This window comes from Aulostomus chinensis, chromosome 17 (assembly GCF_037954235.1).
Source record: "Aulostomus chinensis isolate RoL2024-O1b breed Wild chromosome 17, RoL_Achi_v1.0, whole genome shotgun sequence".
Taxonomy (NCBI): Eukaryota; Metazoa; Chordata; class Actinopteri; order Syngnathiformes; family Aulostomidae; genus Aulostomus; species Aulostomus chinensis.
Window position 1 is genome coordinate 21,861,418 of NC_141336.1, and position 15,229 is coordinate 21,876,646.

Sequence of the window (15,229 nt, forward strand, 5' to 3'; positions counted from 1 at the left end):
CTTTCAAAGCGGTTGTTTCCTCGGAGGGGTGAGTAAAGCTCACCCCAGGGACGCGCCTCTGTCTCTTCCCCGTGTTTGTTTGTTTACTCCAACTTAGATTTCCTCTGGTGAAGAGCTGCTTTGATTTGAGCAGCGTTTCATCTGTGAGATAGACTGAGCTTTGTACATAATGACTTGATCGGAGTGTTGAAGGGTGATGGAGACAGAGTTTAGTCTGTATTTGCAACCTCCAAGTCTGACAGTCTCGAGCTTTGTGGGGTGTTTTTCTTTTTTTCTTTTGCTAGTGTAGACAGCACACTCGGGAAGATAAATATTGACATTTGAAACGAATGAGAATAATTTGGGCATGTTTGATTAAGCTAGCGGTTATGCAACTATTGTGCAGATAAAATAGGGCCCAAAACACTCAAAAACCCCCTTCTAATGCTTAATCTGAAACAATCTGGCAACTACAGCGACACTCCCGAGTTCTCACAGCTACTTAAGTCACCTTTTTTTAGAGAGAAGTTAAAAGGATGCAGTCTTTAGTGCTGCGTACGGTCCAGTTTATTCCCTTGGCGTTGTTCCGTACTCTACGCCGTTGCCTGACAGGTACCCTTAAGTAAATGTTAACACGCCTCATGTTAATCCCACTGACAATTGGTGTTTTGGTGGTGTAATTGCAGCGTAACCCAGCCAGACCACTGCAGTGACCAATAAATTCTCACCAACGGCGTAGGTGCTACGGGGAAGGGTCCGTGCGCATTTTACGCTTAAGTCTAAACCAGGTTTAGTATGACAAAATCCTGACTGACCTTTCTATGAAATCAGAAACCTTCCCACACCCACAGCTCCTGTTGAATCTACCCAGAAAAAGTGTGTAAATAATTTAGTTTGGTAGGATTGAACCTTCTTCTGTTTATTTATTCTATGTGAAAGCAGCCTGTGCAATGAGTGAGACGTGTTTTACTCTTGTACGTGGCCATACTTAACATTCCTACCCCGTTACTCCCCATCGGCTCAGAGCCTCCCATTTTTGAGTCAGCCATTCCTCTGTGTGTGGAGGTAACAAGCCAGAACAGTCTACATTGTACTGCTGCTATTGAGAGACTGGACAGCGGTACAGCCTGCGGCCTCTCCATTCAGCTCTCTGGAAGTTATACACAGAGGTCACATGGAGCTGATTGAGAGACGGGAAGAAGCAGAGGAAGAGGAAGCAGGAAGGACGACAAGAGGAAGCAGGTGGACAGAGGGAAGTAAAGCCCGGGAAGACCAGAGAGTTGGAGAAGAGGAGGAGTTGCCCTCTCTTAGCACAAGTCAAGAGACCAGACTGATTGATATGCAAAAACAAGCTGACAGCAAGTGCTTCTTCTCGCTTACGCTCACAGGATGACTCCCCACAGGATCAATGGCTCAATCCCCTCCAAAGCCTGCTCCGCCCCACAGGCATAGGAGGACTTTAGACTGGCAGTGTGTTTGACCTTACCGAGAGACATTAACAAGAAATAAGAGAGGGGGAGGGTGACCCAACATCAGATGAGAATCCGAGGTGGAAACAGCTCGGAGACGTAAATCAGTGAAGCCTTGCTTGTAGCCCTGTGTGGGGGTATTTTCTGGAACCGCCATGCCAGCATCCAGAGGAGGCAGGCTGCGTAGGAAAGGATGCTCACTGGCCAGAAGGACCCAGCGGCAGGCCACAGCAGCATGGAGGCTGCTCTACAGGCTGCTCTTCATGGTGAGCAGAGGACTGGAAGAAGAGGCGAACTTTTAAAGATGAATACTATTTAGGCAGGCAGTTTAGATAGCCGTGTCTGAAGGGGCCTCATCCTCAGAGACCATTGAAGGTCCTCAGCGCTTCACTGTGTTAAATTATCACTGCTCCTGATGTTGAGTAGGTTCAGTAAGAGCTTGTGGTTTAATTTTTGAGTGATGAGAAAGCTGGCGTATGGCTAATATATGTAGCTGGAGATAAAAATGTGAGTTAAACTTGATGTGAAGAGTATTTTTGAATGAGTCCTTGTGCTTGTAGGGGATTTAGCATCTGGATGTGGACGTTACCGTGCACCCGTTGGGTTGCAAATGGAAAAAAAAAAGGTGCATCACTTCTGTCACTTGTGTCTGTCCGGCAGCAACAGCCTCTCACTTCATTTTCTTTTTACCTTCAAAGGTTGACAACGGCTTCTGTTCTGAGTTAACTAAGGGCATGAACAACAAGATGGGGTAGAAAGCCGATCTGACAGCTGTCACAGAGAAAACCTCAATAGGAATTCACAGCAGTGCTGTCGGATCCACTTGTCTTTCCTGGTGCTCCCAGGCTTTTCTCCTGCCTCTGCTGGCTCCCATCCTCTTCTCTTAATTGGTTATTTGGGCTCGCTGTCAGGCTGTGTTGGTGGGATTGTTGAGAGGCAATTCCTGAGTCATGGCGGTGTGTGTGGGGTCCTCCCCATCTCTTCCTATCACGCTCCAATGCAGGCATCTGCAGTTTAGTATTACAAGCTTAGTAGCTCTGTTAGACGTGTGTGTTTTCCTCTGAATTCATATTCTTCATCTCAGTCTCTGCAGCTCCTCCATCATCGCATTTGTGTGTACGAGGTGAGCTTGTATCCCTTTGCTGTGTGGGTGTGTTGGTAATCTCGGTATTTTAGCAACAGTATGCTACCGGGCACATGAGCAGGCCTCCATTATTTCCTCCTGGTGCCTGCAGCTGAAACAAACGTTGGATATGACTGTTATCTGTCACCGCACGGCAGCGCCTCCATGTCTGGAGCAACTGCTGGGCCATTTGATGCATATGTCGCTCTGATATCCTTCAAGCCCTCATGTTTCCTTCAGGCGATCTCCCCCTGCCCTTCCACCTGCCACAATGTGGAGTTGTGCAGAGTGTCTGCGAAGGCTGCCCCGGTGCTGCGTGTGGCAGCAGCATCACTACCAGAGGCAGACGGGTTTTAAAAATCTCAGATTAGTTGGCTCATGAACCGCCGGCGGCTGTGGTCACTGGATCGATATTTTCCAGTACTTGTGAACTTCATATGAGCACACAGTCAATCTTGGGGAAAAAATACTTCAAACTTTCTCATCAACTCAGTTGTTGAGTTTCATATAGTTTCATATCTGGATGAATGTATACGATCATTATGTTATTTGCTCCTATATACAGTCAACCAATTAACCAAGCAAGCCTCATGCTGTTGTTTTACATGACTCACCAAAACATTGAAAAACTGAGCCCAGGTTGAAAATACCGGTCTTTTCCTTGAACAACTATTTGAAGAATTTCCATGAAATTCTCTCAAGACATTTATAGTCCCCAGATCATTAATCATGATAAATTTGGCTCCATCTGCCAGTCAGTTTTTTTAGTAATCTTAATAATTCTGTGACCCGCCTGATGCCACAGTGAGTTTAACATTTTTGCAACAGCTGGGTTGACCATCATGAAACTCGCTGCAGACGTACGCTCCCCATAATATCTGCAGTACTGTAACGCACCTGAAGTTGTGATTTCTTACCTTTTCATCTCCGGGAGGACATGTCACCAACATGAGTTCAGCACTGTCACACGTTTGGATGCTAACGACCTAAGCTAAAATGGTGAACACGTTCGCATTAGCAATCACTCATGTGCGTGTTAGCATGATGACATTCGCATTAAGCTCAATCTGCAGCTGTGCAGCCTCATATGCAGACATTTAAGTGTTATTGAGCCTATAAATGGAGCAAATGACTCATTGTGTGTGTGTGTGTGTGTGTGTGTGTGTGTGTGTGTGTGTGTGTGTGTGTGTGTGCGCGTTCGCGTGTACTGGTATGTCCATTTGTAGTATATGCATGTGTTTATGAGTATTGGTCCCCCCGCCAGCAGACAGGGAGACGTTAAGTCCCCTCATAATTATCAGCCCACATTCAAAGGGCTCCAGAGTGGAGCGTTGCTGTGGGCGGTAGAACACTTGAAAGAGGCTTAGCCCAGACATACATAGAGGACATGAGGCAGCATTCCCCCCCTTTTGTCTGTCTCTTCTCTCTTTCTTTCTCTCGGTCGCAGACATGCACAGTCTATACTGCAGCTTTTGGAGCACCATCTCTGGAGTGACCATGCAATAATGAGTTAGCTGATGAGCTGCAGGCTTATTGATGGATGCCCTGATTGTCTGTGGGCTCCCTGGTGAAGGTTGGTGTGTGTGTGTGTGTGTGTGTGTGTGTGTGTGTGTGTGTGTGTGTGTGTGTGTGCGCGCGCGCACGTGCGGGAGTCTGGTTAAAGCTGACACCAGTATCTGAGCTGACTGACTTAGATGAGCTCTCACACACACTCAAAGTGTGTGTGCATGTGCATTGATGTCTGCAGTGTCAGACTGAAGGGTGTATCGATCTATGTGTGTTGCAGTACAGTGTTTAGTTGGAATGCTGGCTCATGCAATATTTTAGAAAGCAACGCACACACACACACACACACACACACACACACACACAAGGGAGCTTGGATATTGCTGAGCAGCTGCTTTCCCTGGCATGGTGGCCGTCCCACTGTGCAGCCGATTGGAACCATCAGGTTACCAGAGCAACCTGCATCTCTGAGAACTGAGAGAAGCGCTGGTGGTTCCGGCTCCACCACTGTCATCCATCACGCAGCACACCAGCTATCAATACATGCTCGATGGTCTTTGTGATATTTAAAATCATGATGCCATTCCAGCGTAGAAATCAGTAATTGATGGTGTGCACACTGCAGTTAAGCCAGCCTGCGTGCCGTTGATGAAACGTTGTGCTCGAACAGCTTGTCAGTGTAAGAAACTCTGATGAATTCTGATCAAGTTTACGTACATTTGACGTAGTACTTGAAAAGCACTTACTGTAATGGCAAAACAGTGTCAGCCACTGTGTAATGTAGAGGGAATTATTTTCCTTCCCTCCTCTTTTTTATGTCTCGGGGAACAGAACACAGTCTGATATTGCCTCATTTTCTGCCACAGTTGCTCACAGACTACAAAAACGTACCCGCCAGAGGCAAGACTTCCCAGCATGGTGCCTACGGCGGATGTTAATTTCTCCACCCCAGGCAATGCGGTTCAATATAAAGTAATGCCGGATTATCTATTGCCATTGAACACCTCTATAAGTGGTGAGATGCTGAGTGCTTCATGGGGATCCACCAGTCAAAGCAGTACAAAGCAGGCAGGAGAACATGATACCCAGTTGAGATTGTAGCAGTTAAGTTTGGACGAGGCCAAAACAAACTACCGCAAATGAATAAAAGACCACTCAGGACCCACAGGGGTCTCAGTCTCTCCAGTTAATGTGACAGAGAGCCGCGTAAATGTCGATGACGGATTTAGAAGAATAGTGTAATGTACTATTATGCTATGTGGCTATTCTGAAAGATGCTTTGCAAAGTCTTTGATGCAAAGCCAATTAGCATGCAGTGCATTGCTAAATCACCAGGTGGAGCATCCTCAGGAGAATACCGGCCCTGCACGCGTCGAGCTACATACATCATTATTTTATATAGTGTGGAGTCATTAGTGGTGGTGAACGGTTAAATGAGGGAGGTAAGAGAGGTTGTTTTTTTTTTTTTAAATTGACTACTGAATGTTTGTGTGCAGATGCCTGTGTTTGTGTATGTGTGTGTGTGTGTGTGTGTGTGTACTGCTCAGCCTTAATTCCCTCCTCTCTCTCTGTCACCCCCTGCAGAGTGTGGACACAGTATGCACTCTCTACCAGTCCTTCCAGGAGGGGGCGTGCTCAGCTTCTGGGGGTCTGATGAATGATGCAAAGGAGCCACCAGTGAAGCAAGGAGGAGGGGAGTCGGGCTCCAGGGGTGAGGCTGCTCTGCTCAGGCCCTGCCCCAAACACATGAGTGGCACTGAGAGGTTACGCAAGGTCATTCAGGAGCTGGTGGACACAGAGAAGTCCTATGTCAAGGTGAGAGTTCCCCCAAGGAAGCTAACGCAAATGACCGATTCAACAGACTTTAAAAAAATGCTTGCAACAAACAAAATATAGTGACTCAGCGAGTGTGAAAACAGATGTGAGACCGTCTCTGTCCAGAAAAGTAATCCGAAAATAAAAACATCTTGAATTTAAAATTTAAAAAAAAAAATTCTGTTTGTCAAAGTATTCACTCGCATCAAGCAGCTGATGTGGAACACCAGGTCTTTTAATCTTCCTGATGCATGATCTGTGAAAGATTGTTGTGTCACATGTGAAGTCAAAGCTCCGCCTCCTCTCTGGAGCCTTATTTGTCTTTCGTTCCGTCGTCTCCTTGTTTTCCAGTGCGACCTTTTCCTCCCAGATGCTCACTTAAGCCCCGCGTTCATGATCTTCCCGTCTCTGCACCGCTCCTCTTGCCTGACAATTTTTCTTTTCTCCTTCATCTCCTCATTTTTTCACGAGTTTCCATCCCCATGCAGCCCTCTTCTTCAGCTTGCTGCTGATTTGTAATTGAGCAAGCAGATTGTCTCTCCAGTATGCATTGGCGTGGGCCCGTTAGCCCATATCTATGCACCGTAGGCTGCTTTACAGAGCCCAATGTAGCTTTGGGAGGGGATGAAGAGGAGGAAGCTCATAAATCAACCTAATGAGAATATCCCCACTGATACTGAGACAAGCTAAAACCACATTAAAGGAGTTGGGGCAGGGATGGGGAGGTGTGTGCGTGTGTGTGTGTGTGTGTGTGGGGGGGGGGGTCTGTGGGAGGGAGGGAGAGATGCAAAGGTTATAAAAGGGAGAACTGTGGATTGATCTGAAGATGAAAGGAGTTTTAAATGACAAGTGGGTTAAAGGATAACATTCAGTTTGATTCCCTCTTGCTGACCTGTCTGTTCTGGCTCTTCTGTGCAGGACCTGGCATGTCTGTTCGAGATCTACCTGAAACCCCTGCAGAACGAAACCTTCCTCACACTGGACGAGGTGGGTGGTGTGTTTGTCCACAAAGATCATGAGAGGCAAGCATGTCATGAGGTGTCGAGACTGAATAACATGAGAGTTTATTATCTAGAGGTGACATAGATGAACACAGCTAGGCTGAATTGCCCTCACTGTGACTGCCTGGAGGTAATTAGCATTCCCCCCAACACACACACATACACCTCCCAGCATCCCAGAGGGGCTCTTCAAGAGGAAGCCCACCTTTCCAGTATTGAACCCTGACTCTCACACCCCAGCATCACTGTCTATGGATTTGCCTCCACCTCGATCATTGCGAAAGTGTGACTTGTCTTCACATCAGACACTTTAAACTCATCGCTGTGTGTCCGTGACAGCGTGTACTTCGCTGCAGCATGCTAATGACCTTAGTGTTGCACTTTCCAGTGCTGCACTCATCGCTATGCAAGGCTTGACCTCAAACACAGGATGTCTCTCCCAAGACGCACCAGTCGATAGGCCACTGAGCACTAAGGCAAATTAAAAGGCCATTAAGGGACAGCAAGACGTGCCCAGACACAAAGTGGAGGGGGGCATGTTAGCCCTCAAACGGCTTTTAATGAAGAAAAGTGTTGACCCTGTGTGTGATAGAGAAGGTGTGTTCAGAAAGGCTAAGTTTGTGTGTTGCATTTCTAGCAGAGCTTGTTTCTAAGTGCTCTTGTAAGTGATGGCGCCATCCGAGTCGAGGTTTTATAACACTCCAGGGAGCCTGTCTGACTGACTGTTATGAATTACAAGCTATCTTAGCTTTTTTTTTCTTCTTTTTTTTGCCCGCATAGCCTCATATTCCTTCACCCTCTACTCCTCTTTCCATCTCTTTAATCGCAATTCCCTGCTTTCTTTGCTTCTTTGTTTGCATTTTCCCAAGACTCAATTCCTTATCACTTTGCAGATGGAGAGTCTGTTTGGCAGTCTTCCAGAGATGTTGGAGTTCCAGAGGGTATTCCTGCAGACGCTGGAGGAGAGAATCGCCTCCTCTCCTGACTTCAGTACCCTTGAGACCCCCTCACAGTTCAAGGTCAGACTCAGGAACACCAACATGTCACACAGTTGAATATATAGCCAGAGATCCAGTATAGATTTCCTGATGAGTATAGATAAACTACAACATTCGGATCATTTTAGCAACCTTTATAAGATCTCAAGGGTTATAAATATTGGAGTCGGCGTAACAGAAGCGTTGCAGGCTGATTTACAGGCTTGACTTGACAAGGTGGGGGGTCTATCGATCGAGTTGGTGGTTGACTGGTTGGATTTGGCGCTGCTGAAAGCTCGCGTCCTCAAGGTTAGGTGAGAGGGAGAGGACAGAGGGGGCGTTGGAATCGTCTCCCAAGAGAGGCAAGACAGAGTGGTCCGGTCACGACTTCACATGTTCACACTCTTTCATCTTGTCTCTGTAGACATTGTGTGGTGTCACGCTCTCCATCTGTGGGCAGCACTCACCGACTACCTCCCTATTTCTCTCACAGAAGCTGCTGTTTTCTCTGGGGGGTTCCTTCCTCTACTACGCCGATCACTTCAAGCTCTACAGCGGCTTCTGTGCCAACCACATCAAAGTCCAGAAGGTCCTGGAGAGAGGTACTACATATCAGCAAATATGTCTGTAAATATGCATGATCCGAAATACCCTGCACTCTGTTGTACCCGCTGTTGAAGGTTGGAAAACAAAGCACTGTGTGTGTCAGTAAATGTCGCAGAGAGGAACAGAGGATGAAGGAGGGATGATTGATGCGTCTCCAGCATCACGCCGAGGTCCACACAAATATAAATACCACTGGGTCTAGTTTTCATTTCATCATTTTCAAAACACTGTGAGACGATATCAGTTTGACAGACAGATGTAACGATGACCTTGCATATGCTGAGTGTGACCTTGACAACCGAAGAAACGTGATTTTGCCTGAGGTTTTAATAAAAACGATGCCCGCTAAGATGCTGGTCCTTCTGGAGCAATAGAGTAGAGCCGCCCGCTGCAGAGAGAACCAGTACGTGGTGCAGGGAATCCTACACTGTATGGTAAGAACCATACACACCACAGACGGAACCCTACGGAGATAACCAACACTGTGCTGAGCACGGTTCTCACAGCACCGAGAGAACTGTGCTCATTTCATAGAGAACCATACTCAGTTCACAGAGAACCTTGCATGGTTCAGGGAGAAGTGTACCTGCTACAGAGAGAGGTGTTAGAAGGTTTGCTTGCTCTCCAGCTGGGGGGGGTGGGAGGGAGCAAGTTGTGCCCCTGTGCTCCACAATAAATCAGCCCCATTAGTGGAACTGCGTGGGATCTCCCTCCAAGTTAGCAGCAGGATGGATATTTAATAAGATTAGACAGGTCTCTGATGGGTCAGAATCACCTGGAGGAGTCTTGAGTCGCGCATAGATTATGGTAATGAACCGAACATGGAAGAAACAATGTTTGATTACATATGAGATCACAATCCAGCTTGAAAAAGACTTTTGTCCACCCTTTGAGGAAAAGCAAAAACTAGAAGGCTGAGATGTTTAATCCCACAAATAGATTTTCTGAAATAATTAGAGACAAAGTATGAATACGGGTCTGATTCTTATGATCAACAGTGATAAAAGAAAGACGCCAGACTCAAACAACCATATTCACAAGGTTCACAGCCTCTATTCTTTAACCAGAGCCTTGAATAGTAGGGTGCAGAGCTGTTATTAGAACAACATGAGCTGAATAATTGAAGAGTACCGATAAGAGAGGAAGAAGACGGTCACACGGTGTGGATAGTTGTCTCAGCGTGATGCACAACTCCCATCACAGCCTGGTCACAAGCAGCTGATCCGAGGACACACGGCAGAAATCTGTGGGTGTGTGTCAGCCCTTGAAGTAATTATATGTCCGTCTCTGCCATCTTCATCGCCCCCTCCCTCTCGCCCTCCCTCTCCCACCATGCCAAGGGCCCCGGGTTGCCTTAGTTTCTCTGTTTATTTGTCGACTCGTTAATTGCCTGCCAATTACTCTGGGAGGTGTCGATGCGGCTGCCTGTCTGCAGCTGGGAGCGCTATAATTAATACTTTAATGGCCCCCCTCAGTAGGCACTGGGGAAGCATACTGCTCAGGGAAAATGTCACCACCTTTACAGAAGACTCTTTCGGTATTATAACTGCCAATTTACACTGCGCTGATGGCTTTGGCATAAACAAAGCAGTGTCTTGATCTTTTTCACCACATTAGAAAATAAATCAACCTCTGCCAACACTGAAAGACGATGTTATAACCACAAGAGCCACAACTTGAAGAAACTGCATTTATTCATCACAAGAAAATCTACAAACTGGTGCAGAAAAGTCTTGACAGGCTGTGTGCAATTTACTGCCAAGTCAAAGCGGAAACATGAAGGAGAGGTGGGAAGATGCGTACAGCGGATGTTTTGTTTACTAGAAAGTGTTTCTCAGGGTGATGACAAGGCATGCCATAGATGGTCTCAGAGAAAACTACAACTGCGCTGATATGGCAACTGTTTAGATTTCAAGCCGACAAAAGAGTGAAGGAGAGAGAGTCAACGTGTGGCCTCCCTCCTACATCTGTGCCCACATATATACTGTATTGATATGGCAGAATTCCAAGCGCTCACTTAAACTTCACGTGTCATTCTGATGTTTGAAACAGAGTTTGAAGCTCTTTGTTAAGCGTCGCGTCAAAGCTGCTGCCCTGAGCTGCTAAGATCTGATAATGAAGCGTCGCCTTAGAAAATAGAAATCCCCGCGCACATTCGCTGCAGTGTGATTTCTGCTGCATTTTAATATCAAATGATCTCTTAAATAGGAAATTAAAAGTCACAGAATATCTTTCAATCACGTGGCTCATTCACGTCTGTCAGCTGTTGTGAACTGAATGTTTTGATCCACCTCTCGGTGGTGCAGAGAGCGACCAGCCGCGTCTTCTGTCTTCAGTCATTAAGGCGACCTTAGAAATCTAACCCAGCATTAGATTCCACATCCATGCGAGAGCCCAAATACACCGTAGAACAATAACAGGACTTCACACTTATTGTTCGTTAATTGTTTGATTCTCAAGCTTTTGTAACTTCGCTTCAAGCCTCTATAAACATTTTGTCAGGACTACAACCATTTTCCTCTGTTACTCTGTTCACCCGTTTGTAGTTCTCAAGCTCAGACCTGTTAGGTTACGACCCCACAAAAGGCATTTAAACAACACTTATGTGTTTCCTCTTTGGCCTGCGGCCCACATTTAGTTTGAGTGTCGACCCTCTGAGGGAAGAAGTGCAGTCACCTCAGCTTTAGAGTGACTCTTGCAGTACAGAATGATGACAAGTGGTGATCGGGAGTCACGTCTCAAACAAAAACTCAAACCTTCAATTGGATACGGCACCTCTTCCACATGGGTTCCTGAATCAGACGAAGAGATCAGACCCGGTGTGATACCTGCTGTTCACGTTGTTCAGGAATGGAACTGAACTGAGTCGTAAAGGATTCTGATTCTGGACACTTTTTTTCTGCTGTATGACCGCAACCCATGGCTAAATTTTGGCAGCAGCGGATTTAAGGATCTAGTTGTTAATGCATTCTTGGCAAAAAAAAAAAAAGAGAGAGAGAGAGAGAAAGAATCCATGCTTCATGTTTTGCATACTCACTAAGAACCTGAGCTTGTCACATAACCTCCAGTGGCTTTGCCCAGACAGTGTTTTTCTTCTGTGTCTGTGCCATGATGTTGTCTTTGTGTTACTTAAGTACTGTAATCGTCGAGACCTGACGGCTGCAGCGGTCGTGGTAGGTTGAGGAGGGCCGACACTACCCCCTGCTGGACACATGTTTTTGCACCATGATTCTGCACTGGGTGCTAGAGGAGAGTTAACAAGTGTATCTTTGTCCCATCTGGGTTCAGCTGCACTGTGCGAGGACCTTACAGGGATCCTAAAGCAGTGAGGAGTAAGACACAAACAAAGATAGCAACTCCATATGAACTCAACACGTGTGGGTTTTTTTCCAGCTAAGACGGATCAGGCCTTTAAGGAATTCCTGGATGCGAGGAACCCCACCAAGCAGCACTCATCCACCCTGGAGTCTTACCTGATTAAACCAGTGCAGAGGGTCCTCAAGTACCCCCTGTTGCTCAAGGAACTGGTGTCTCTCACCGACGCTGACAGCGAGGAGCACTACCACCTGACTGGTAAGAACGCACATGCACACAACACACACTTACACACGTGCACAAACACTTGTCACTTCATGTTGTCTCGCTGTCGTATATCAGAACATCAAGTGGCAAATGTACAGACGGCATCAAAGAAACGCATACATGATGCACCTACACACACGCACACAATATGCATGAAAAATCTGCTGCTGCAACCCCAACGGCACACACAAACACTCGAGAGTTGATCCATTTGTTCTGTCGCTGCCTCTGCAGAGGCTCTCAAAGCCATGGAGAAGGTGGCCAGTCACATCAATGAGATGCAGAAGATCTACGAGGATTACGGCGCCGTCTTTGATCAACTCGTCGCCGAGCAAACCGGCCATGATAAAGAGGTAGACGCATATTCTGATGACCAGATTCACCAGGCAGAGTACGTACATCTGCTGCCATGGTAACGCGTTATCGGACAGAGCTTCTCGTACAAAGCTAAAAGTTACATTTAAAGAATCGGTTTGAACTACTTCAGCAGGCTATCAGCACATCACAGCGGAGCAGCTTCTGCTGTTTACGCCGCCTTCTGTGTACCGCCTCTGGGGATTGAATACATTTACAAATTGATAGAATATTTAGTTGGTAACCACTGCAGTATAAATATTCAAAGTGAATGTTAAATAATGTAGTCTTGGGTACTGTAAAACTCATGTGTTTAAACAGCTTTCAGATGAAGATCAGCCGTTGTGTACAAACAGTTGTTTGTTGGAGCTGGCATCTGTATGCGTCTCATGCAGCAGCGCTCTGCATCAAAAAAGCCAAAAGTCGAGTTTGTCATTCTTCTCTCTCGCTCGCTCTCACTCACTCACTCACTCACTCTCTCTCTCACTCACTCACTCTCTCTCTCGCTCACTCTCTCTCTCTCTCTCTCTCTCGTGTCCTTCAGGTCACAGAGATCTCGATGGGAGAATTTCTTCTGCATTCCACAGTGGTTTGGCTCAACCCTCATCCATCGTTGGGCCGCATGAGAAAAGACCCCGAGATGACCGTGTTTGGTGAGTCTGCAGCGTTGTTGCTGCCATATGAAGGTGGGGGGGGGGGCGGGGGGGCGGGCTCTCAGCTACGATTCAGTACAGTTTGAAATCTAATGATGTTTCTTGTTATTTCTATAATGTAATGTTAGGTGTCCACGCCGAGGTGTATCGGGTTTGCTGGAGTGGTACCGCATCACTACTCAGTGAACGTAGCTACAGTATAGCGCTGATATATGCTTTAAGGCTTCAAGCTGGCGTCTAAAATACCTCTGTGGGTTGTTCTCCTTCAGTCAGCTTTCCCCAGGAGGCATTCATAGTCAAAACTTAGATATTTGTGTTCTCTGTCTCTCTCCAGTGTTCAAGAAAGCGGTGATATTGGTCTACAGGGAAAACAACAAGCTGAAGAAGAAGATGGTAAGTGTTACAGTATGTCTGCTGTCTTCACTGACTCTCACATGCCACAAATAGCGTCTCAGAGTGACACAGCACTTTCTCATGTGGCGTTTCTCCCATGATGACCAGACCAACCATCGCTCAGCACTTTCTCACGGAGATTCGGACCCCTTCAAGTTCCGCTGGCTCATCCCACTCTCTGAGCTTCAGGTCAGACTGGGAAATACTGCAGGTAAGAGGATGGCTCGCTGCCATATCATCCCCTCTAAATCACTCATAAAGTACATCCACTAAATCGTTTTTTTCCCCTCACACACACCCCTAAGCTCATTCTCCGAGCCCACACACACACCTCCTCGGGCATTTCTGCTCAGCTCCCTCCCCTCCCTCCTTATCTCCTTCTGAAACCATAAACCATATTTGGATTGAGTGATTAAAAGCCTCTCCTTTATTTCTTCGCTCTCCCAGGAACTGGCACGGAAAGCAGCTGCATCTGGGAGCTGGTTCACTCCAGGTCTGAAGTGGAAGGGAGGCCAGAGACGGTCTTCCAGCTGTGTAGCAGGTCAGAGATTAAACTGTCAGGTGCAATCAGTGATTCATTCTGGGATGAAAACGTAGCATTTCATATTTTTCCGTGACACATTTTAAAGATAGATAGTAATCAAAGTAGTAACAGAGATCTGGGAAGATGGCGAAATTGCTAAAATGCTACAGTGCAAGAAACACATGTGGCTAGCAGCATGAGGAGGATGAGGGGAATAATTAGCCTCGCGCCTCCATGGTAGCTAGTTCAAAACTTGATTGTTCAAATTTTTTTTCTCGAAAAAACGTGTACAGGGCTGAGTGACCTTTTTGGGAGGTTTGTGATTTATCTGCCAAGCACTTCTGTTCAGCGTTTCTTTTAGCTCCCTGGCGATTTATTCTCCCAAAAATAGTCGACAGCTCACCACTCCCATAAAACCCCACTTTCTGTTTCACATTCTTATTAAAGAACGTAACAAAGACAATCCGTCACGATAATTTCTTCTCTTCTGACTTGTGACTGTTCCCCAGCCATCAGTTCTTAAACTATGCTAAGCTAACAGCGCTACATGTGTAACAAAAAGTGATGTCAGACAGTTAAATCCTGCATATAAACTGAACTATTACTGGGATATTTGGGTGGTGATCCCGCTTGAGTCCCTCTATACTCAAACTGAGGTGTAATAGAAGGCCTTTATGATGATTTAATCTCGCTTTAAAACACGAAAGTGTTTCATTTAGTCTGCTTTTTCTGGAGAATTTGTCATTTTTATTACATTCAGCCAATTCTAAATCTGACAAACCTCCCACATGACACGAGGTCGTTGCTGTTGACCTCTACTTGAACCCTGGTTGCTGCTGCTGTTTTACAGCATTTTTCAGTGTAAATTTTCCACTTTGAGGCGAGCCTGTGATGAAAATGGCATCTCTCATACTGCCTAACTGGGATCAGGCCTAATAAATTAAATTATCTCACTGGGGCGGAGGGGGGGGCAGGGGCCAGTAGAACTCTCAGCGATCCTCTCCGTCTATATTTAGCCTCTGAAATCAACATACAATGTGCTCACGGTACCTCTGTCCTTCTCAGCGCGCCGGAGAGCAAGGTCAACATCATCAAGGTGATCCGCTCGATTCTCAGGGAGAACGCCAGGAGGAACGTGAGAAGCGAAGGTACTCTGGAGAAGAGCTGTAAAGAGCGCCTGCCCCCCCTACGCAGCAGCGCCGCGCCCTCCTCCTCCTCCACCAGGCTAGGTGAGTGCTGAGCTGGATT

At 46.6% G+C, this 15,229-nt stretch overlaps 1 protein-coding gene across 6 annotated transcripts in view; it reads left to right on the forward strand.

The window, feature by feature from the left end:
- Nucleotides 1–15,229, forward strand: part of tiam2a (TIAM Rac1 associated GEF 2a) — an 83,509-nt gene that overhangs the window by 65,160 nt on the left and 3,120 nt on the right. For all 6 annotated transcript variants that reach the window (XM_086181808.1, XM_086181804.1, XM_086181806.1 and 3 more), the window contains exons 16-26: nucleotides 5,662–5,892; nucleotides 6,811–6,879; nucleotides 7,787–7,912; nucleotides 8,364–8,472; nucleotides 11,870–12,049; nucleotides 12,293–12,411; nucleotides 12,957–13,065; nucleotides 13,400–13,458; nucleotides 13,567–13,669; nucleotides 13,906–13,999; nucleotides 15,047–15,210. In XM_086181808.1, coding sequence (XP_086037934.1) covers nucleotides 5,662–5,892; nucleotides 6,811–6,879; nucleotides 7,787–7,912; nucleotides 8,364–8,472; nucleotides 11,870–12,049; nucleotides 12,293–12,411; nucleotides 12,957–13,065; nucleotides 13,400–13,458; nucleotides 13,567–13,669; nucleotides 13,906–13,999; nucleotides 15,047–15,210 — 1,363 coding nt within the window. The remainder of the gene's footprint in view (nucleotides 1–5,661; nucleotides 5,893–6,810; nucleotides 6,880–7,786; nucleotides 7,913–8,363; nucleotides 8,473–11,869; nucleotides 12,050–12,292; nucleotides 12,412–12,956; nucleotides 13,066–13,399; nucleotides 13,459–13,566; nucleotides 13,670–13,905; nucleotides 14,000–15,046; nucleotides 15,211–15,229) is intronic.